Raw genomic sequence first — 25,472 nt, 5'->3', positions numbered from 1 at the left:
ATTAGAACAATTCAGGCTGTTTGCATTGAAATAGTTCGGTGATTATAAGCAGCCAAACCAGGTGACAACAACCAAATTCATCCAGTATGTCTTTGGCAACAGTGGTTTAATAGAGTCTTGAAGTCTCTAGAGATGGTATGCAGTCTGTCTCAATTTGGCACTTTTATTTCTTTCATTCCCTAGTGAGACAGTCTTCCAACAGTAAAGGGTATGAGGTTCCCTAAAAGGTTTTTTAAAACGTAAATGCCATGAAACATCACTAGACCCAAACTTTCTACTTGATTTACAAAGGAAGATCTTTTTCTGTATCTTCTTCTGGAGGCCTTCAAAATCACCTGTCTTCTTTAATGCCATTACAGGGCTTCTGCTTTAGAAGAGCTGGCTCATTATGTGTCTGAAAATGTAGGTGCAGCATTAGCGTTGAAGGCAGGTAGATCAGATCCCAATCTGTAAATGCAATCTATTTTCAAAGCTATTAAACGTGAATTTTCCACCCCTCCTTCTTGCTATACAACTCACTGCAAAATTATTGGACAACCTAAGGTTGGCAAGATTAGAAAGAACAGCTTGCAAGCAAATGCCTTGAAAGTCCATTTAAGGATATTCCTTATGATTTTGTACACTAAGCCAGGTGCATTCCTATTAGCAGTAAGTCTTCTCTTGGGACACTTGTAGGAAGGTACAACAAGCTGGATTCCCTACATGGTCACTTAGACAGACTGGCTTGTTCTGAGAGGTGTTTGAAATAGTGGCTGGATGATGTGAGGTGCCTGACTCTCTCCATTCTCTATAGAGATGGAGAGACTCTGTGGTGATTAAGATCCTTGAGACTGTGCTTCAGCTAAATGCCTATAATTTGATGCAAGGTTTATGAGGTTAATCACCACATATAAGGAAACATGTAGAGTCAGTGAAGAAAGAAGAGGTAAGCATCTCTGAAGGGTGTGAAAACCCCCTCCCAACCTGTCAAAAGCAAGATACTATGTTCTGATGGACATCTCACCCACCAAAATAGAAATTCAGACCTTAATTAACTTCACAGTAACTCCCCCATACAGATAAGCCACTAAGTGTACTAAGAGTGCTCCCATTGAGAACTACTGCAAAACTAGTTATTAAATTCACACCGTGGCTTACCACTGCTTGCCTTACCACTGCTTGCCTTCACTGTGTAAAGTCCTTCTCTTAGAAGCTCTTTCCTCTCATTCACTCTAAGCTCTGTACCTTCTTCCCTGAGATCTTCATCCACCATCTACTCATACAGATGATCTCCTTTCCTCTCTCCCTCTCTTTCAGGAGTTAGAGAAAGAGAGAGTGAGAGCTGAGAAACCTGTCTGATGTGTCAGTTTGCTGTAAATATTGAAATGTGTGCATGGGGCTTGCTATAAAAAAAGAGAGAGGGGAGAAAAAAACACATTTTCCATGATGCTCTGACATTTCTGTTTCAATTCTTATTCCATCCATACTGCTTCTTTACTGTAATTTTAAATGGGAATGCACGGACTATGCAAGAGATCCTGCTTCACTGAGCATCTTAAGTAAACAGAAGATTTCAAGAGCCATCTGGCTATCCTATGCAGCAAACATGAGGGGAAATGATGTCAAAATTGGACTTTTCAGATGGGCAATATACCAGAGAATTAACAATGCTATTTTAATGCAGATATATCTTCAGGGTGAGGACCTTGCACTCATTTCTCAACTGCTAAATACACAAAATGAGAACTAAAACCATCTAAAGTGAATAAAAATTAAGACTTCATTCTTTAAATGGTGCAATTTTATTGTGCTTAAAATAAGATAAGATCCTCATACATATCTTTGGGCATATTTGAACCACAAAATTGTGAGGGTCTAGCTAGAGATGTATGGGTCTGATACACAAGCTCTGGCAGCCCTTGTGATGGGAAGTTAAGATCTTGTCAACTGCTCTGCACATTTCCCTGTGAGAGGGGTCCTGCCCCCACAGAAAGGAAAAAGGAATGCAAGCCCACATCTGGTCTGGCTGAATTCAAAATCCTGCATGTTGGTTTAAACCACCACTGATGGCAGAGACATGTGAGTGTGCTGCTGGTGAAGCGACTGAGGCAACAGAGCCATGTTCTGTTCTGCTGGTGGTTATGTTTTAAAATGCCACACACTGGCAGCTACCTCCAGCAGATAAATCACAGCCCACAGCTGAAGAGAGCTAAACTGTACTTCACCCACATTGGGAATTGTTATTACTCCAAAGGGGTGCATGAGGATTCTTGATGTCTCCTGAATACGTGTCCCTTTTTCATGCATTTTCTCTCATAAGCCTCTTCTTCTCTACCCTCTTAGTCCACATGCTGTTTGTTTTACCTCCTGGCTGAAATTTTGCCTTTTGCCAAAATGTCAATGCTTACCATATAGGTTTGGCTGCTCAATGTCCATCCGCTGCTTTTGAGCTTCCAAAAAGACACGGATGTTGATCCCTTTTGCCACAGAAGCACCACTGAGGAACCGAGGAGGGATTTTAGTGCAGACATCAGGTTCTTCTGTACCAAAACCCAAATCAAGAAGAATCTCTACTGGATCCTTTTCCCAGAGTGCCAGCCATTCAGTGATGCTGTGGTGAAAACATCAGGATTATTTACACTACTGTCTTGGTACCACTTTTCTTTCAGCAACTATTATATAGGCTTGTTTTTGTTAAATAATTCTCTTCCCTTCTCCCCTCTTGTGGAGACCACTGCTTAAGTGAAAGTAGTCATTTTCAGTCACAATGCTACAAGTAACACAGGTTTCTTACCCCAGAGGTATTTGGTGGCATGGTATCCAGAGAGCTAAGCAAGAGGAACATTAATAAAAAGAGTAGGTTTACAGCTCTGCGGGATAATTTCTTTCAAGACACAATACAGGGAAGATGCTGCAGCTGCCATAAGACCTTGTAGCTTTTTATCTTCCAATGAATTCAAAGCACACTGCAGTTTCAGGTGAGTTTTTTCTTGTTGTTTTGTCTGTTTATTTTGTTTTACTGGTACAAATGCATTTGAGATCAGACGCTTGTTACTAAGAAGGTCATTTTGATCTTGTTAAAATAAATGAGGAGATGTTTTTTATGAACTAAAACTTGAAAGTGCATGCTCAAAATTGTACTCATATCCGTTGATCACTAAAAGGGCTAATTCCTCCTATTCTTAGCTGGAAATTCATGGAAACAACTAACCTCTGTGGCACACCTGTGACAGAGTGGGCAGAGCTGAGACTGTTGCATCTTGACATAACCGGATTTTCTGAGAACTCTTGCAGGGATCTGGTTGGAAAACAAAGTCAACAATAAAAAGTGTTTACTCATGTGCTCCTCTGGGATGTCGATTTTTTCCTAGAGCAAACATTTGCATTTTTTCTTGGTTTATAATGATACATAATAGCAATGCCTTAGAAGAAGAGTCGGCATGGGAGCGTGGCAATACGCTTATTCTCAAGAACAGTATGTTACAGTAGGTGTGAGAACGTAGGTGTGAGGTACCAGTAAATGCTAATTATAAAGGTGGCAGAATGGCTCACTTTTGACAGATGGTGAATCTTTCAGGAACCTTTAGGGAGCATGGTTTCTCTAGCCACCTACTATAAGAGATGTAATTACTCTTAACAAAGTTTTGGAGACACAAGGCACAATGAGCTGGAGCAGCAGGAGTGGCATCTGAGAACAATTCTTTACTTAGCTTCCCATTGTGTTTGTATCCGGTAATCTTGCAGAGAAATATCTGTTTTTTAGAACGTGCTCATTGCAAAAGGAACTAAGCTCTGGCATAGCTGTCTTTCTTAACAGGAACGATGGCATGCATTTGTTAGACCCAAGCTAAATTTTACCTACATGTACCTATCAAGATCAGTAGCAAATGTTTATATACAGAGGAAACATTGATCCATTTTTTCTCATTGCAGGTTATCCCTCAGTTTACGTCTTCAACAAACCGCAAGCAATATGCAGATTTTTGAACTAACAATGTTGTTATCCATTTGAGGAAGGAAAAAACGTACTAGATAAAATTCCTCCTTTTGTCAAAAAGAAAAGGAAGAAAAAAGAACTTATAACAGATCACTACAGTGTCTGACCCCTACATCCTGCAACTTTGCACAATTGTAGCATTTCTGGTACTGACAAGGAAACTGCAAACAAGAACTTTTTTTTTTTTTTTTAAATCATTCTCTTTCCATTTTTGTCCTTCAAAAGAGAAAATGTGTCAAACTAGAGAATAGACCAAAATATATGTAAAGAAACATTTTAGCTAAAGTGGCAAAGTTGCAGAACAATACCTTTGTGGGAAACTCAACTCATGGTACAAGTTAGTCGCAGACAATTGCAACAGTAATCAGTAAGAAGGGGAAAATAGATGCTTTTACATTTCATAAACCATTAGTGATATATTAAGGTTCTATTCTTTAAATGTAGACACTATCAAGTATATTCCACCTTTTGCTACAAAACCACTGAAGATGTACATGCAACAAATAAGATTAAAATACCTTTTCATCCCTGATTTTTGAAGAAAATAATAGTTAAATACATTACTTTAAATTTTAATTCCAGGAAATGCTGGTACAATTTATTTATTCATTTATTTTTTGTGATTAACAGTTTTCAGGTGTAATTCCCTGAAGCTGTTGACTATTTTACTATTGATTTCATTTGGTTTTGCATCATGGTCCTAAATGCTTTTGAGAGGAGCACAACAGCTGCAGGACACTTACAAGAATTTCTAGAACAGAAAATATTTTTCCAAGAACTGCTAAAATTGTTTACTGGACTACATGCATGCTATATCTATGAGCTATAAGGTGCAAATTTTATCATTTCACTAACTTAGTTATACTGGCAATAAGTAAGTTGTATGCAAATACGCAGTGCCTGTAGTTATCACTTCCTCTCCTAAAGCTGCAATAACACAATTCTTGATCCTTTGAAAGCTGGGGTAGCATTTGCCTAGGAAAGGCAGTAGATAACTTTCTGCATTGCACAAGATGAATATTTTTGTCTAGGTTTTAAAGTTTTGTTTTCTATTTAACAAAATTATGTCAATAAAAAAGGAGAAAACATCCTTTCGTGTTCTCTGCTGGATTATTTTTCCGCTCGTAAATTCTAACATAAGTTCCTTCTGGCTTACTCAGCGCAAGGATATCCATCCAAATTGAGAACATAAAGGTTACTGACATCCTGTAATTTGCTGTAGCAACATAAATCAGACTTTCTAGCAGCAAGCTGAGCATAATTTGAATAAGAATCAGCTACTCGTTGTATACAATTTCCTACCCATGTGCCAACAGTAGCTGTAGATTCACTATAAAAATGCTTCAGAATGTCAAAAAAATGATCTAAAAGTGTGGGCTAATACAATTTTTCCCTAGCACAATGTAGGCACTCTTCTCCATAACAGAACATTATACCCCACAACAACAAACTTGCTGCAATTTTTATTTCCTCAATATCTCAGACTGTTGGGAGTGAATGAACACAAGTACTGCCAAATTAAAAATCTATCAGTGTGAAACACTGGCCAGGGTATTAAGTAAATAAAGTAATGATGAGAAAGTTGTTGTTTGTAGGAGGCCTTAAGTAGCAACAGGTCACTGAAAAATGAAGGGTTGAGACTCATGATCAAATGCACAAATCTTGGTAGGTTACCATACATTACCATACATCAGGTAGAGACAGTAGCTGCTTGTGGTTGTACTCTTACACTGGGAAAACACTGGTTGTGACACCCTAACTATATTTTGTAGCATCAAGTAAGTTAAACAATGTGTGAAGAACATACAAATGTAGAGTTAGGAAGGCTAAGCCACCCAACCTGTTAAGTGACAGTAATCTACTCATGAAACCATATCCACCTCATGACTTGGACAAACTTTGCACTTGCATGGGCTGTCTCATTCATGGCTGGAATCTCCACTTCTTTTTCGAATGAGAAGATTCTCATGAGACACTCCTCATTAGAGAGCTTGACATTTTGAAACATTAGAGCTTGTTTTCTCCATATTTAAGAGGTCACAGAAATAGTAATGGGAAGGGTATGGTATTTACATTTCATGATCTGTGTAAGTATTTTATTCCTGACACAAGAAACACTGAATCTCATTACCAAACTGGAAGATACTTTGGGGGAAATAATGCCCTTTAGAAATCTGTCAGAAAATCTTACGAAAACAAACAAACAAACAAAAAATACTTTGTAAACCAACTGTGGTGCTAATTGGTGCTCTGTTTACTGCACATCTAAGTATATCTTTGCTTATGAATAACATATTTTGCTAAATGAAATGTAGCCTCTGATACTTGAGGGACGATAAAACATTTTAGCCTCAATAACATCTGAGTAACAGGAGAAAGTATTGAATTGTATATTATTGAACTGCACCTTTTACTTGTGAAGCTAATAAAAAGTGTAGATATGGAAGCACTGGGCTCCCAAAAGCACTAAAAATGTGGAAACTTTCAGGAATTTATAAGGACCTGAGAGGTGATCTGTTCTTTTGGTCTCTTTCCTTTAAAAGTAAATAAATAAATATCTTTGAATTCACTACATTCAGCAAATCAGGAAAGCGGGAAAAGACTGAGAAGTTCTGTATTCATGTCAGGCACACTTGAACCTCTTGTGCCATAACTGCCAGACCTTTCTGAAAACCAATCCTAAAGACCTCCACTCCTTTAACAGAAGAAAATCAGCTTATGCCAGTGAAGAAGGTGATCCTATGACTTTTCTGTTGAAAACCTCATTTGAGAACCTTCTCATTATATCTCCAAATGGAGGAAGACACAGCATATCCATGAACACCAGCTTTTTTCCCGTTGGTGCCTTCCCCTCAGAAGTCTGTGGTATTTGATATTTTGTAGTAAGCCACCTGTAAAAATAATTTCCCTGAAAGTATGACTGCTCTCCTGAGAATAGATTAGGTCTGGGAGTCAACTGGATGGGCAGGCACCCACCCTAATGGCACTTGGGGCATAAATCAGCTGAATGGGGATGGCTGTTAGAAGAACGAAGAGCCATAAGCCCATCCTTTCTGCTGCTTCTGAACACCACTTACTTTCTTCTTATCATACACTTGCCTCCGTTAAGTGTTGAGATTCAAATCTTGTATTTGTGATTAAGGCAAAGCCCATGAAATTTTAACATTCTGCATGAGTCAAGCCCGTCACTACTGAACTTAAATTTTACCAAGAATCTAATCAAATCAGGTTGCCCAGGGGCAGGAGTGTGAGGAATGGAAACAGAAGCCTTTTTGGTGACATAGTAATTGTTAATGATAATACTCAGCCCTGCAATACCTTACCATACTCCAAACATCATTCCTAATGCTGTGCCTTTCTTTTTTTCCCTTCTTCTTCTTCTCTGGTACAACCTCAACTCTAACCAAATAGACACAAGCTTCATTTGCAGTGAATGCATGGAGTCCTGGACTCAGTATTTTTCAGTTCATGAGAATACTGGTCTTTCAGAGTTTTTCTATCCTGAAACAGTAGAAAAAGTTGAAATACAAAAATATTGGTGAACAAAATACACACAAATTTAAGTAAGTTCAAGGTTAAATTATATTTCCCTATGGTAGCCCATTGCTTCACGGAGCTATAGGTATATATAACAGTGTTAGGTCAGAGGTCGGACTCAGTGATCTTGGAGGTCTCTTCCAACCTAGATGATTCTGTGATAACAACAGTTTCTGCCATAAATCACACTCATGTGGTAAGCTACACCTCCCATGAGGATGTAGCATTATCAAATTCCCATGATGTACCAAGTAATTTGATCAGAAAGCTATCCGGACACATGATGGAAAATGTTATCCTTCAAAGAATACCCTGGAACTGAACAGAGAACTGTTCTCATGAGACATTGGATCATAAGCAAGGCATGTCAGTTAATACTGACTAGTTGTGAAAGAGTGTTTTGATGCAGGTCAACAAAATAAAATAAAATAAATTATTTGGTTGACATCAGCCAAAGAAAAATAATTTGTTCTGAATTTTTAAGGGGTCATGATTTTCCTAAAGAAAATTTCAATATTGCAGACATTATATCTCCTTTTGGAGAACTCAGGGAACAAATGATTAAGGAATAGTGTGACCAAAACTTAAAAAAAAAAAAAAAAAAAAAAAAGAATTCAAACAGTGAAGAATATTCTCTTCTATAGAGTCTTCTAAATACAAAAATAAAAGTAACACGCTCAGGTAAAGTATTACCACATCAGTTTATAACAATTAACTACCTCATTGTGTTGCTTGATTTTTGGTGAATCTTGGAATGCATGAATATATCAGGAGAAGGGTCTAGTCAATTAACTTGGTAATCTGAGGATTTAAAAACCAAATTTCGAAAGCATAGAAAAATCTGGAATTATTCATTTGACTCTATTATCTGCCAATCATCTATGATTTGAAAGCATCTAGCAGCCCCAATGCAAATGGAAAACCAGCTATTCTGATTCTGTATGACTGCAACCTGAGGCACAGTTCCTGCCATACCTTGAAAGGACAAGACAGCCTGCTCTTGTGTAGAGGGAGGATCATTGAAGATGATCCTTTTAAAAGACTCCTTTTTATCAAGCAGGGGAACCACAGCACACGTAATTCACCTTATTTGCCCAAGGCCATGCAGGAAGCCTGGGGCAGAGCAAGCAGAGGGTCCCAGGTCTCCTACCATTCAGTTCAGTTTTTAACCTGAAGGTAAGCAAAGATGACTCAGAAGTATTTAGCTCTTTGCTGAAAAGTGCAACAAACAGGCTTCTTTTCCTTCAGGTTCATCTGAAGCCACTGGGATCACCAGCTCAAGGAGCTGCCTTGCTCTCCATGACAGTCAGGAAGAGCTGATCTTCAATGCAGCTCAGGCAGACAAAGCAGGATATGTTCTTGTTGAAATACTCTCATGCAGATTCAATGGTGCAGTCATGATTTGCACAGTGAAAAGACATGGAAACGGTACGGCAATCAGAGATCTTTACACTCAAAACTTTAGAAATCTAATTTTGACATATATAATACAAAATACATGGATTTGAAAGGCTTCTCTGATTTTTGTTATACTACAGAGCAACAGAGTTGTTTTAAGACTGTCAATCTTTGCTCAGCTGTGACCCTGAAAGCTCATCACTGTTGCACTGAAGATTAAAATCTCCAATAAACCAGTACGTTTTCCCCACATCAACCTTCTAGGCTCCCTTTACGGGCAAAGAGTAGGGGACCACCACAGAAGTTCTGCTACAGTAGGAGGAAGAGAGAATGAGCTGTTTGTAGATGCTTTTCTTTGTAGACCAAAAAAGCAGCCTGCCCTGAGACTAATCACAGAGCTTTGCGATAGCTAGTGAGTCAATCCTGGGTGTGATGTATTTTAACGAGTAGCACATTCATCCAACTACAAGTACAAAGAGTAGAACAAAGATGAAGTGTGAGGGAAATAAAATCAGATTTTGCAACACATGGTAATTTTTCCCCATCCAATGAAGGGGAAGGAAGTGAATTGCAATCACTATTGTTATAACAAGAATCATTTTAAGTATCTGATACTTATAAGCCTTTGAAATAACTTAGATTTTTAGCTGTAGTTAGCAATTTGTCTTTGCATAACAGAGTTGATACACCAGGTAATTTATTTTTTGTTACTGTATAGAAGACCTCAAAACTAATAAAACAAATAAAAAGCCTTGAATAAATACTGAAAGGTTAGCAGAGGATGGGATGTACAGTATTAAATGTGCTCACAAGTCCTTTGGCCCTGTGGCAGAGAAAGTCTAGAGCCTAGTCTACTTGCTGTAGTAGACTACAGATTCCTCACAAATTCCTTTCAGTTGAAGAACTTCAGCTACATAAGAATGGTGAGAAAATACTGAGCTGAAGGAAGAACAGGGATGACAGCGTACAGAAAATCTCATATCCTGAGCACAGATGCAGCTGAGAGCAGCCAATCCTGTTGCTGCAATTGATCAAAGAAAAACAAACAAACAAGCAAATAAATAACAACAACAACAAAATTGCCCACAGTGAGAGTCATCTGCTGTTATTTGGGGTAAAGGTAAATGGGAAAAAGTAGTCAAAATGAGTCCAGAGATAGCTTTTCCTTTCGCCTTCTAGATCAATGTATATGCCTCTCTGCCAGACAGTTGAAAAGAGGATCAGCGAGGTGAAAAGTCTGTCTTGCCTCAGAAAAGGATGCAGAAGAGTCCTCACATATCTCCTGCGCCCCTTACCCCCTGCAATGCATTGGCAAACCAGTACCTAAAGCAGGAAGAATGAAATTCCCTCCACATCCTTTGGCACCAGAGAATTTTTCTTACCTGAGGACCCCAGGTAAGCCCTACTGTGAGGAAATGGAGCCTCTCTCCTGCCACAGAAGCTGCCTGGAGAAATGCAGCAGAAGGAGGTCACAGAAAAGATAGTATTGCTTTTGGGGAGCAATGGGAGAGAGTGAGGCAAAAGAGCCATTTTCTTGTGTTAGAATGGCTTACAGAAGAGGAGATGCAATGACACACCTTCTTGTGGCTAGATATCAAAGTTTAGAGCTAGTTTAATTGAAATTAGCTTGTTTCCCAGCTGAGTAATCCATTGGCCTGATTCTCCATTGCCTGATGACTTGCTCAGCCATTTACAGCAGGGCACAAAGAGGGTAAGATGCTACAATGGGATTGAACTGTAAATGACACAACATGAAGGGCAATAAAGAGTTTGGCCCCAGATGTGGGAAGTACAGAGGTAACTTCCATTACATTTAATTAGTGTTATCACCATTAATTTCCTGTGCATAGACAGAAGAAGACATCCTTTTGATTTCAAATTAATTAACACATAATGATTAATCTGATAGGGTACATCTTTTCAGACAAGAGTGTCCTCTTGATCACAGTTTGGGTGCCAGCACCACTCATCATCTGTGTGTTTTAATTTCTAACTGCTCTCCAGAAGCAAATTTAGCTCTGCAAATCTGTCGATGGAATGAATGACTGGCTGGTTTCCATGTTCTGTGTGTTTTGTTCATTTGATAACACACTGAGAACATCTTGGAAATCTCTTTTTTCTTTTTTTTTTTTTCCCCCCTCTCCTCCTCCCCTCTGAGGAGGTTTCAAGGTAGAAATTGAGGAATCTGCAACAGCGAGCAATTTATACCAGCTCTTAACTAGAGAATGTAAGAAATAAAGTTTCTAAAATTGAAAAACACATAAACAGTTTATGGCAGGTTCCCAGACAGATTTGTCTCACTTCAGTTGCCAGAATTTAACAGAACCATTCTCCTTGCCATCAACTACAGTAAAGTGTGTTTGTTTCACTGAAACAGGATCTTGAACTTCATCAGCTTCGCACCACGTTCCTCACACTGCATGTTACCTACCAGATACTGCTATTAATATTACTCTTCCCTTTCCATTTGTCAAGTGATTACTCAATCACACTTTTTTAATATTTATCCACTTTCTTTAGATGGTTATGAATGCAAACAGCTCCATATCCAGGTGCAGCAATACTTGAGTAGACAGCTGATAGTTAACTTTAATATTGAGAAATACGCAAGTAAACTTGTAGTTCTAGAGATATAAATTAAGAGGTAGCAGCAAATCTCAGATACTTCAGTTAAGAAGGATTTTAAATGTCCAAGACATTCCATTTCTATTCAGAAGAGTATTTTAGCATATTTGCAGGTTGTTTAGGTATGACAGCAGCACACTAGGTACATTTTTACAGCACAAAATGAATAAGGAAAACATAATGCTTTTTTTTCAGAAGCCAAATCCAGGATGAGAAGTGTCTATATTATTGACTCTATGAACTCAAATATACAATTTCTGAATAAATCACTGAAGGGATGGGACAGGGATGGGGACAGGGAAAGGGAAGTTCCTAATTATTGTTTCAAAGTCTTTTATATGATACAGTTGTGTTAGGCATTCTGGCTCAGCTATGCTTTTCATGGCAGCTCCTTCAGGGAGAAAAGAAAGCTCATGGTATGTATCTACCTATCTTTGCTCCAGTAAACAAGAAGAGAGGTGCAGTTATTGCAGTGCCCTCAGGCAGGAACATGTGTCATTTCTTTTCTGCAGTATTCACTCTTTTCAGTTGCCATTTCTGTGGACAAACCGCTGCTTGAAGACTGAAGACTCTTGTTTTCTCTCTGTCCTACTTAGAAACAAATGGCGATGACAAAAGTCTTTTCAGTGTTTAACTTGAGCACCTGACTTTAGACAGCTAAATGAAGTTGAAGTCCCCTTTTCCCTGCCCATCAACCTGTGAGCCGTTAAGTGCAGTGAAATCATAGCTGGTGTAGGAAGACACTCATTTACTTTGTCTCCATTTGCATTGAAAGCAAGGAAAGAATTCAGTCTGATGTTCAAAGCAACCCTGGAACACGCATGGGAAAACTCACAAGATTCCCTTAAGTGAAGTTACTCTGGGGAATTAAGCTTTTTTGGAAATGCACCAGGTAGTGTAAGCTGTAATAACACTTCCAGCCTTCTTATATATTGGCAAATTTGGGTACATTTTGTGTAAAGTCTTCGGTACAATTCTTGCTTACAGGCCACAATCTGACTCCTTTCAAAATAGAAGTCCTACTGTTAGTTGAGACAATCAGTGTTGCTCAGTGTGAATAACTTCACTGGAAGTCAATTATATCATCATGTTGCATTTTAATCTCAATGCAATCTCACTCTTGATTGAGAGGAAACATATAACAGATAGTGCTAAATAACAATAGCCAGAACTATTTCTATTTGAAACAACATAAGACTGTGATGAAGAAGGAGAGAAAGAGTTGTATTTTAAGCCTCTCAGATACATAAGGGAAAATGCGTAAATTCAGTGCACAGGTTGTCACAAGCAAGACAACAAAACAACAGTGAAAGCAGTAACAATAGCAACAGTTTTGCAGTACACTCAGCTTGAATCTGGTCCCTTTGCTAAAAATGTTTCCTGGCTGGTCAAGAGAGACAGTCTGTGAAGGTTTGAAAAAATCAAAGCTCTTTATGTCAAGTTCTTTTAACTGGAATTTAAACCAGAAAATTAAATATATATGTATTTCTCACACATATCTTACAGATCAGAAAAGGGGCAAATAAAAGGACTTTTTAAATTTTTTTACAGATTTAAATTTTTAACAAGAAAAAAATGATAAGCTCCAACCTGTATGGCTTGATCCAGTTGTTAGTACAATGGAATAGTTGCAGGCTAGTGCTTCTGCGTCTCTGCTCTGCCACAGACCCAAAGCCTGAAAAACTAGGGGACATGAACTGGTGTTCTTGGCTTGGCTTTCCACCTCTGTTATTTATATATTTATTTATTTTAAGATACCAGGAAGGGCAAGGAGAGGCTGTTTGCCAAGAAAGTGGTGTTTAAGTTGACAGTTCGGATGGATGTTTGTTTGCTTAGCCTCCAGGCGAAGGGAAAGTAGAAATCAGGACCAGTCTAGTTTTTAACAGGAACTCTAGAAAATGACAGGATGGGAAAGGGAGGGTAGAGGAGCAAGAGCAGCAATAACCTAAACAGGAGGGGAAAATAAATAAATAAATTAAAAAAAAAAAAAAAACAGCCACTATTTGTTTTGGTTGCTTCCCTTTCCAAGAAATATATTGCTGTCCCTTTAACTGTGTATGCCTCATTGGCACATGTGCCAGGGGAAGGATTACACTTTGCTAAGGAAGTAATGCAAACTTGTCTTCATTTGGTTACCATGGATATGGTACTATGTGAGACAAAGCCTTCCATTTGCATTGCAAACAACCAGGAGTGATGAAGGACACCGAACTTGATATTCTGGCCACAGAGTATCCCTGGTTCTTCCACGTGAATGATCACAAGGAAAACGACCACAGCTCTGGGCCTGCACTTGATACCATGAAAACAAGGGATGGGATGCTGCCTTTCTGATCAGGCAGAAGCAGAATCACACACACCTACAAAACGAATGGTGTTCCTTGTGCTACCTCATGTGAAATAGCTAATGGATATGTATGGCAATCATTTAGCTTTCCAGCTTTTTCCCATGGGGAATGAGAGCTGAATCAATATGTTGGTAAACTGGAGTAAGTGATTTCCACAGATACTGGAATGGAATAGAGAGTGGCTAGGTCATATAATTGCTGGGCTTTTATGCAACAGCTTTTATCTATTTGAGTGTCCTCTTCATTCTGCAGAAGTACTACATAAAGTACCTTAATTTTATACAAAATCCAGTTAAATGAGTGAGAAGAACAGTCCCCTAAACAGACCTAGTGGGAACCAGTGCAGCACAGTTAATAGCAAAGAGGGAAATTGTCTCATTTCCCTAAAACAAATTGCAGATGATTGTTTGTCTATTAGATTGCTAGATTGTCAGTAATTCTTTTTTATTGCTTTAAGATTTGGCAGATATATAGTCACACATCATTTTTATTTCAACTGACATGGAATACAAACAGTATGACCCTGTTTCTATGGATAGAAATGGCCAAATTGCCATCGGTCTGTGTTAAAAAAGAACTGGATCCCAAACAGTGAGCCCAGATCCATGAATTGACAGTTTTCTCTCCAAGGAAACTTAGACATGGATTAACTGGAACAGTAGATCAGACATTTGGCACAAACACTACTTCCTCCCCGAGCACTGAATGGGGCATCCAGGTACATCTCTGGTGGGGCTGTGGCAGCTATACCACACCAGGATACTCTTTTTGGCTCCCTAGTTCAGGACAGCAGCCTGTGGCCACCAGCACTAGGTAAGCAGCTTTCCTGTGATATAGAGGACACAGACAGATCGCTGTCTGTCCTCACACACCATTCTCTGTGGGTGCGTGTGTGTGTGCACAATTAAGACCACCAATCCTTTAGTGGCCCAACAGAGGGTCCACAAAACAATAGCTGTGCACCAATGCAATCCCAGTCACTTCGGTGGGTTTGTTTCCTGCTGGTGTCAGTGAGCGTGAGCAGAATAAGCCCCAGATGTGTTTGTCTTTTCCCTTTCCACTAAGACAAGCAGCTGGCACCATGCCTAGCCCTGCATGCATTTCTGAAACCGTGCTCTCAGAAAGCTCAAGTCCACTGCTGTTGTGTCCCTGAGCAAACACTGTGAGCAAAGAATGGGAAGCTTTGCAAAAGAGTTTTGTTACCTGCTGCCAACAACCACCAAAGGGACAGAGTCCTTCAGGGAATGTCCTGCTGGGTAGAAGGACGGGGAAGCAGGCAAGTGTTAAACACAGGAATAGTTCCCTGCCATTGAGGTTCCTGTCTGAGCACCATTAGACTTTACATGCATGAGCTTCAGTCTTTTCTTACCTTTTGAGAGCATACAACAGGGAAATAAGGCCCAAGCCCAAACCCTACTCTTTCTTCCTCCCTCTCCACGCCAGCCTAGGAAGCAGGTCAAGAAGGGAGAGGGAGGAGGGACTTGAAATGGCAGCAAATACCTGGACTGGTAGCTCTGTCCACATGTCTCTGACAGCTCTCCAGGGCTTCCAAGTCCTCGGGCTCCCCTTGAAGTGCTGCAGAGCAGAGAGGACATGTTGCCTTCGCCCATCGTCTGGTCTCAGTACTCTTCCAGATGCACCCTGCAACAGCAACAGGAAAGGTGTGGAAAACCACCGGATCAGCCTGTCTTTTCAGACCAAAGCAGGTGCAAACCCTCACCATACATAGGTCTCCTGAAAAACTGAACTTAGTATTTCACTTACTTTTAGTCCTAGATTCTTGCCTTTCAGGCTCCTTTCATTCCTCTGCACCATAACAGATTAGGAACGGTTTCTTGGTATTTCTTTAAACATTAATGCACTGGCAAGCAAAAATGCAGTGAGGCAGGCTGGATGGCAAATCTCTTGAATGACAAAAGTACTCAGAGTGAATAATCTTGTAAAGCGCTGTTTTCTTTAAAGTCTGAAAATAAGTTTGGGCTTAGCTCTCCAATCAATAGATCTGTTCCCTCTGTGTGTTCAGTCCTCCCTGTTTAGTTTGGTTTAAAAAAGAAAATGTTGTTTAAAGTTGTTTTAATTCTATTAATCTTGCATAACTACCACAGGGATGGGAAAACTGGTGTTCTTTCCTCCCCACATCAGCATGACTGCAAATTCTATATGAAAATGCTGAATCTATAAATGGCAGATCTCCTGCTATTTCCACTGGTTTCAAGGGAGTTACAGACAGATATCCCAGAAGAGGTAAATGGCCCGCTATTTTTATTTTCAGCATTGTCAAAGCCAGAAATAACTCATCCTGACTCTTACGGTCTTACGGACAAGGCTAAATTTGCAGAACTGGAATTTAGAACAGTGTTTTTTTTTTTTTTCTTGATAAAACTGGGATCTTCAAGTCATAAAGGATATAACACTAGTTAAGTGAATCAGCCCTTGCAATGTCATTCTTACAGGGCTCTTTTCAAATTATAGCATCAGTGTAAATTATTTTTACATTCATTGCTATTTATAACAATAGAATTCAGGAGAGTTCTGGTTCTCACCAGCCCTTATGCTCCTTCTCCATTCTTATATATGAGCTTAGACTTATTTGATTTGAACAACAGTTCACACAGCCAGTACTGATGATGTGATGGATATGCCTTTCACTAGAGTCTCAGTAGCATCATAGCACAAAGAAGCAGGCACTGATTCTGCTTCTTTGCAACTTCTCATTACCAGTTCTGACATACTCAGTGTTACAATGGGTTTGGACAGTATTAGATTAGTCCACAAGCAGCCTGACTGACGTCAGTCAGAAGCCAGCATGCTCACTACACACCAGCATATGGGGAAAGAAATCAGATGAGGCTAACCTCCTCCCTCAGGTGCAAGAAGGAAATCTCAGGCTGAAGGCACTACATGCTCACCAGAATTGCTCTGACTGGTATTTAACCATAATTGTTCCCCTCTTTCTCTTCAGGACAAAGCTTCAACTGGTTTTACTTGCATATGGAAGTAGACACGTTTTGCCCCAGATTACTCCTGATTTACCTGAGAGCCACTTCAGGTCTAGTTCTGAGCCTACAAAATTCAATTGAAAATTACCCACTGATAACTTGGTTCAAACTTTGTCCACACCAGACTCTGCTAGCCCTCATGAACACTGATTTTACCCATCTGTGTACTGACACAGGAAACCCTGAGGGCAAATGTTTTGCTTTTCTGTGTTGATAAGCATATGCTTTGCATACTAGGGAAAGGTAGGAGTGGGACTGTAAGCACATGCAATATGTTGTAGGCAAGACTTTTTGTCCCTTATGCAAACAGGCATGGCATTTAAACAATTGCTAATCCTATCTCAATGTCTGAGAAAACAAAGTGTGTAGTCAAAAAGTCAATAACTTAATCTGACTTTATACAGACCAGTATAACTACATGGCTCAATATCTTAGATGCTAGTGTCATTAGACATTCTATATTACTAATTACTCAGTGACATAAACTTCAAGCTTCAGCCACTGGTAATGGGGTTGTCCCACACAAATAGGGTAATCCACTGAAGATGGAATTGTTCTTCCCTCTCCATTAGATATACTTGTTATTCTCACGGTAGAATAACAGAAAAGGAATGTTGTCCTCCAAAAATGCTTCTATTGGCATCACCCTTCTGCCAACAGTGCTTAGCTGGGGTAGGCTTACATTACAAATACAGCTTCAGAAAAAGAATAAGGGAAAGTAAATAAGGCTTACCTGTGCCAGTACAGATACTGCATGCTCTAACACTTATTCAGAAGCCAGAAAACAGATAGGTGAGGCTCTCCAGCAGGCTCTCCCGTAACAGCTCAACAGCACTGAAAATCCAAGGCAGCCTTCATTGCTCCTAAAAGAGAGAGGGCAAATATTTGCATAACCTGGGCCGATATTTTCATAATCCCCACCCATTCACACCAAAACCTGTTTTTCAAATACACTTTACTCCGTGTTACATAAGTGTTCTTAAGAACAGATGTGTTCAGGAAGTTTTGCACAGTTGAGATTTTCCTTAAAGCCGTGTGGGAAGTTGACGTGGTGCAGATTTTAGGGTCATTGAGATGTGTTGTGAGGGCTGTTGCCCTGCTGATGCCACAAGCAAACCTGGATGTGCACAAAGTTGTACATGAACACAAAACATCCTGGGCAGTCTTTGCAGTGAGGCTAACACAGTCTGGGAAGAGGTCCCAACAGCATCTAAAACTGGCCTGGCTTAGCATGGTCAGCCCACACCATCTCCTATAGGTGTGAAGGTTCAGATGCCCCTGGGAAGCCAACCTACCCCAGGGCAGTTGTCAGTCCAGTGTCAGGGGATGGTGGCAGCCGCAGAGTTCATCAGAGAAATAAAAATTCCTGGTGCCTTCATGACCCATGGAAATGGCACAGTGCTCTCCAACTTCAATCCCAAGAACAAACAAGATTTTTAAAACAAACAGACAAGCTAACAAAAACAAACTGAGCACTTGAAATCTAATGAAAATAACACAGCCAAAGCCTACAAAGCTGCTCTCATCAGACTTGAAAAAAGTAAATAAACAGCCTGACAAACAATAAATCCAACCTTGCAAAACTACTTTCAGCAGCACAATATTACCAAATGCACAACTGCTACGAGATGTGCCATTTCATCTGGGGGCAGATTTGAAAGTTCAAGGCCACTTTGAATAGCTCCAGAACACCAGAGATGTGAATACTGAACAGAGCAGCCAACATGGATACCACCTCAGGCAAATCTTATATCCTTAGCCTGGCTCAGGCACTGACTTCCACTAAGTATTTTGGACATGTATTTTGATTTCTTTGTCTCTACACTGTACTCTCTATAACATAAGGATTCTGGTAACCTGGCACATATATCCCAGTGTATTAATGTACACATACCACTTTATACATTAGTATTTTATATTACCTACAGCTATCTTCAGTCAGTCCTCACCAGGGCTGAAACATCTATACAAACACATGCTACAAACTCAGAAAGTAAAATTTATGAGGGAAAAGGTGCCTTCAAGCAGCCATTCAGCCAGGAAACCTGACCAGAAAAGTCTTCATAATTTCTCCCTCCACATGTACTGAAAGCTCAAAGTTCATAGTGGGTGGGCTTTGTGAAATAGCCAGGTCATGAAAGCATAGTCAAGTAGATTAATTAAACCAATACAGAGAGTAGAAAAATCAAGAGCAAAGGAAAATCTAGTAATCTAACCTGAAGCTCTGCAAGAGCTCCCGGAGAGAAGCTAGTTACCATACTTCAATTCAAATAAATAACACCTGCTTTTGTTAACTGTACTTTATCTTTCCCTCTTTCTTCCTCTGAGTCTTCTATACTTTTTGGGTTCCCATCTTGTCAGTGAGAAAACGCCAAATACAGACAACTGGTGTTGTGTCTGCGAGTAACTTCAGTCCATTCACTATCCGTCACTCTCACTGAGGATAGATGTGCAAAGCTGGAACTAATAGAACCACAGCAGAGCTGCACTGAGCTTCATCAAGCTCCTGGTGTACAGTGTTAACTAGTTTGCACCATTGCATGGCATTTTACCAGAGGTAAACTAGTTTCACAGCATTAGTTGCTGCACCATGCAGCAAGTTGCCCACCAGAGACTACAGGGATGTCTCAACGCAAGTTGTGTAGCATGATGTTCACATAACACATCCACCCTTGCAGCTTGGAGGCTATAGTATAATCAATTCAGTGCAAAAATTGAAGCAAACTCATCCTCACAAGCTTATTATGTTACAATTTTCTTGACTGAAATCCCAGCCTCTTTAAGAGCAAAAACATCACCAGCCTGGATTAGCAATTTGTCTGCACCTGTCTTCCTTTATTTTCAGGGCATTCAGTGGACTGTTGTAGTAAAGGTAAAAAATGAAGAAAAAAAAAAAAAAAAAAAAAAAGCAAAAAAGCTTAAAAGTCTAACAGCAACACATCATTATTTTTTTTTTCTCCAGTGCTCTTTAACCAAGTCAGACACTGTACCCTAATATTTTTGCCACAGACAAGATGAAGTAATATATCATTACCATGAGCAAATTTAGTGAACATTAAAAAAAAATATTATGTGATGATTTTCATCAGGGCTCAGAAAGTGGGGTTTAGACAACATCTCACTCTCCAATATGTACCCCATTGAGTCAAATGGTGTTCTCAGTTTTCTCTCTAAACACCAAACTTTCCCTATATACAAAATCCTTCATTTTCTTTCTTAGATTTCTGATCTTTCCATCATTTTTATTTAAAACTTTCCCCTTCCCTGCTCCAAAAATGCCAACTAAAGTTTTACAAACTCTTTCAAACCCATTAAATATTTCTATTTAAATAATACCAAAACAACTAATTTTAAATGTTATCATTTAGATTTGAAAATATTTTAATAAACTCCATTTCCATGTAAAAAGATGTTCTGGAGTGGACAAAAACATTGTGATGAAAATGCTATAATGTGACATTCTGTACAAGTCCACAAGAAAGTCTGTCTTAAAGAATTTCAGGTCAAGATTTGATCAAGATGAACTATTTTTATAAAACATTCTTGTTTTGGAAGACCAACATTTTTGATGAGGAAAACATAAAAAGATCTAATCAGCTTTATGTTTAATTCCTTTCCCTTCTCCACCACTCCTCTTCATCTCAGATTACTTTGAGGACAGTCATGTCCTGTCACAGAATCACAGGAACATCTAGGTTGTCAAAAGACATGGCTTTGTCTCAGTAAGAAGCAGTAAAAGTTTCTGATAAACAGCGTGATCAGGATGTTTGCCAAGTAGTGGTAAACTGCTTCTCAGATTTGTAGGCAAATGTTCTGTTTTCTGTGGGAAACTGCAGCACATTCACATCCTTCTCTCCATGCATTCTTTCATGTTTTATGAAGAAAGCCTTGGCTGTTGCTTGAGAGTAGATGTACTTGGTTGTGGCACTCTGTCCAGGACAAATGGCACATACCTTTCGTATTAGCTCCATATGAGCCAGAAGAGAGGACTATTGCAAAAGCTGCTCTTAAATGGTTGCTCATTCATTACCAGAGGCATTCAGTCTCTACAAAGGATGTGGGATTGCACCAACAAATCTGAGCTTACATTTTCAGTAGAAGGGGTGGCTTTGTGCAAATACAATAATAGCCAAATTTCCTTCTTCACATCAATGCTACCCCACTGATTTCAGACTCTGCACTCTGAAGCAGCAAAGCATGTGCTCAGAATGAAGCACAGCATGAACTGTTATGCTGATTAAGACAGACTTGCACGTGAAATTAAGCCCAGGCTGAAACATTATCTTGATGCTGGACTCACCCTTTCAGCTGTAGATTTTCTGTCAACTTGTTTGCAATGACCTTTTTAATTTTTCTTCCTGATCTCTTGTAAAAATATCAAATAGCTCATCTTCTTCGTCAGAGATTTAAAACCACAGAAGGCTTCTGTACAAATAAAAAAAAAATAAGAGTTTTGCTGATGATCTGCGACACCGAAGTGAAACTATTTCTCTCAGAGCTATTCCTAGAATACCATAGGAAAAAAATCAGTGGAACAGTCATTAATAAGGAGAGATTTTCATGTGTCTCTGTATCTATGGACATGTACAGGAAGTGTACAAAATTATATAAAAGTGCTGAAAATATATTTTTCCAGTAGTCCCTGTGGAGTTAGCCAGGATCTAGACAAAGAACAAATCTGGATGGGGAAACAACTAATAGTTGTTCTCCTGAAACTTATGACACAAGAAGCTCATTCTGGGCTCTTGCCACCTATTTTTTGTCCCCTTTCTGTCACATGGGAGACTCTAAGTCAGAGTGCTAAAGACAATTTGGGAAATTTTTTGGGAAACGGCATTTAAATGGCTGGGGCCCTGCCCTGTCCTGTGACTACATGCTCCCTGGAGACAGCTGGTTGTAAAATTTCTGAAGAACTTTCTTTCCCCAGTGAAAAATATGTTGAAACTGAGATTCTTATGAGAATTAAGCTTTCACAAGCTGGAGTATATTTTTTATGTGAGATTATTATTTTTTTTAATTATCTTTAAACAAGCACGTTTAGAAAGACACCAGTGTTTTCACATCCCATTTTCCCACTCTGCTACAGTGTTCCAATGTGGAACATTGCTCCACAACTAGAAAAAGTATTGGGGGGGAGGGGGGGGACATGACACAGAAACCACCTTTTTTTCCTTGAGTATTTTCAGACCTTTATCAATAACAAAAGTCAGCCAACACCAGCACCCAGAATAGTACACTCATGACTAGAAAATGGTACCTGTGACTTTAAGGAACATTTCAAAACTAGCATAATCCAGGAAATCTATTTGGCCATCATTTTCTATTTCTCCATGCTTGAACATGAAATAATGCCACTATCAAAGCAATGTTGGTTGTTTATTACCATTCACTAAGTCCTGTTTATATTTCCAAGTAGATAGAAAATGACATTTTATAAACATGACTCAGACCATGAACCTTCTGGATCCTATAGAAAGATCAGAAAGACAGACTCTATTAGTAAGTGCAGAATGATGCTCTTCCTTCAAAATCCATCTTCTGTACAAAAAAAGAGTAAAATGACTCTGGTATCACTTATTTGATCCATTTTTCTCCTTGTTATGAGAGCATCCATTATTTTTAAGGAGACAATGCTACAGGGGTGGGTGTCACAGTTAAAATACTTTGTACAAATAATACTTTGTATAAATATAAATATATATTTCCTTTATTAATTAAGCATTTGTGATATCCTTTTTAATATTGACCGGGTCTGTATCTTTTTTGTACTGAAGACAGCTGGCAATCTTCTCACATACAGCATCTCTAAAGTATCCCAGTTTCTCTTATAAGAGTGCTGCTAATACATTGAGAACTCAGGGCAACATCATTTGGACACAAATATTTATGAAAAGACATGGATAATACTTGATTAATTGAACAGATGTGCAAATTTCCGCCACCAGAGGTCATTTTCATCCTAGAATGAACTAAAAGAACTCTCAAAAAGCTGTCCTTTTATCTAAGTGAACATCCTAAATTATGGTCCCAATGCCCTGGATATTCCTCATCAAAACAAGTAATCTGAGATGTGGTATAAAGAATATTAAAAAGCTTAAGAAATGGCTCTTAACTTGATCAAAAAAAAAACCAGTCTGTGCTGTGAAATATCAACAAAATCCCAGCTTTCACATTTTTTGTGCATATGGGATTGGTCAGTTTAAGCAACCCTGATGGCCTGAATATTTTTCCTGAGAAATTCTATTTGTCTGGGGAAAAAAATTGCCAATACAACAATAATACAGCTTATAAGTCTCTATAAAAACGCAGTGGGTAAATGTGAGCCATCTGTTTTTCCCCCTTTCTTCCTCATGTCTACCAGCATCATCTGCGGCTCCTTTCCCAGAAGGCTGAATCCTACCCTTGTGTGTGCTGCCTAACTGGCACGCCTGGAACTGAGGGGCATTTCTAACATATCACCCATGTACACTAGGACACATGCATGTACACCATTCATGCTGATATCAAACTGTGAACTAATACATACTAACATTTGAATATTAGGAAGGGGAGCAAAATTTAGGTCTTCAGCTTTAGAAAAAAAATAAATAAAAAAAAGAGTTTATAAATTGGGAATTACAAAAAAAAAAAAGTTGAAAATTAAGAAATGTCTGTACGGTACAGATACGACATGAACATGAGAAGGCACTAAACTATTGTACTGCAATAAATTAAAAATAGGAAGAAAGGGAACTTTGATTAAAATATACAATTATCCAAAATGAATGCTGTGAGTAACACAATGATTCAGATAACAAGTAGAAGCTTGTGAGAGGAGAGCTGTGAGTAACTAACCTTCATACAGTTGTAGGACGAAACACAGTTGTGCTGGATGTCATGGAGTTTTGATCATTTGGGTTCCTTTGACATTTGACAGGTGCCAGGGTGCTTAGAATAACATCTCCCTCTATGTTGTCACACTGCCATTAAAAACACTTGCACTTGCTGGCCAAACACCTCTCTACTATTTAATTCTTTACTGAAACTAGGAGTGCCCACTATGGACATATTGTACTGTCTGCTGAAGAAACATGGTTAAAAAAAACAGTATTGTTTAATATTTCCACAGAGTTTATCATCTGTAACTTCACACGATTTTGGGGCCCCAACCCCAAATGGGTCCAGGATCTCACTGCATTAGATAATGCACAAATGCTATAAGCATGTCATCTTCTAAATGTGCAGAAATCATTACAACCCAAATGAAATAATTTTATAGTTCTCTTAGAGTTCTAGAACATTTTTCTAGCAAGATATATGAATTTCTCAAACTGACAGATCAATTGTCAATGCCTCTCACACTCAGCATTTTAGTGAACTTTCCACCTCAAAACTACCACGGGACCAGATGACACATGTGAAACTGTGGAGATGAGGCTGCTTCATCTGTCTGGTGTTTTGAGAAGGCCAATATATGTCAATTTGTTATAAAACTGTCCCAGGGTAGAAAGTCAGTTCCAAGCTGGACTGTGGACAGGCTGATATCTTGTACAATAACAAGCTCAGCAAAATGAGCTTGAATTTGATCCAAGGCACCTTAAAGACAAGGGGAAAACTCTGAATTAGGCTCAGTGACAAAGATATCAAAAAAAGGTTTTATTTATAAATGATATGAAGATTGTTTCTGAGGTATTTGGGGTATCAGGAAAGAGGGAGGCAAGGATGCAAAATTCTTCTTGCTCGGCAATCACTATACAGGAATTAATGCTTGGCAAAGCAATAATATCACTATTTCTCCTTGTTTTACACCAAGGACCAAAAGGGGAGTTGAAGGAGATTAATTACTTTGCCTGCTAATCAATGCAAAGACATATTTTTCTGCTCCTCCATCTCATAATTTTTATTTCATCTAGTTTGGGTTTTTTTAGGGTTGCCAGATGTCCCAGTTTCACTGGGACAATCCTGGTTTTTGAAGGTACATCCCATCTGCTCTTGAAAATATTTCTGTTCACTGCTCTCTTGTTGATTGTGTGCTTTTAGAGCAGCCAGCCAGCAAAGGACTGCAGGAGAGAAGCTGATAAATTATTATCAAACTATAAAAAGCTGCCCATATTTCCCTAATGCTGAAAATTAATTCTGTAGGGAGAGTTTTTTGCAAAATGTAAACGGTCAACATGGCACACAAGAAATTATGATTACAAGTCCCACCACTGTTCAGAGATCACCCCTTATGTCTATGCATTTCAAAATGGAAGCAGGGCTTCTGCACTTCCTGGGCTGCTTGAGATCCCATTACAGAGGAAGCCCTGGGCTTTCTATTGTACAGGTCAAGAAAATGGATCCTCTAAAACCAGAGCAGGGGGAGAGGAGCATGAGTACATTGCAGAAAACCTCCCACCAAGAGCCAAAGCTGGATGCATGGGCAGTGAGGTGACTGGCCAGGAGGCTACACTGCATCTCTGACCCAAAGAAAGTCCTCCCAGAGAAGGAGGCTATAGCCCAATTAGATCAGAGTATCTAGAGAAAGAGGAGGCTCACTCCTACACTTTCAACTCCAGATCCCTTTCACACCTATCAGCTCTCATGAATATATCATGACTAACAAATATA

General features: G+C 39.1%; 1 protein-coding gene across 1 annotated transcript in view; it reads right to left on the bottom strand.

The window, feature by feature from the left end:
• The window catches only part of ITPRID1 (ITPR interacting domain containing 1), a gene marked incomplete at its 5' end in the record, with an annotated part of 72,008 nt that overhangs the window by 32,790 nt on the left and 13,746 nt on the right, over positions 1-25,472 (bottom strand). Inside the window, 4 exons of the mRNA XM_082755352.1 lie at positions 2,388-2,590; positions 3,191-3,277; positions 4,495-4,504; positions 15,385-15,525. Of these exons, the coding sequence (XP_082611478.1) occupies positions 2,388-2,590; positions 3,191-3,277; positions 4,495-4,504; positions 15,385-15,525 (441 nt within the window). The remainder of the gene's footprint in view (positions 1-2,387; positions 2,591-3,190; positions 3,278-4,494; positions 4,505-15,384; positions 15,526-25,472) is intronic.

The sequence above is a fragment of the Aythya marila genome, assembly GCF_965140915.1.
Source record: "Aythya marila genome assembly, chromosome: 2".
NCBI classification, from domain to species: domain Eukaryota; kingdom Metazoa; phylum Chordata; class Aves; order Anseriformes; family Anatidae; genus Aythya; species Aythya marila.
The sequence above is the reverse complement of the archived record's forward strand: the minus strand, read 5'-3'. Positions and strand labels throughout refer to the sequence as shown.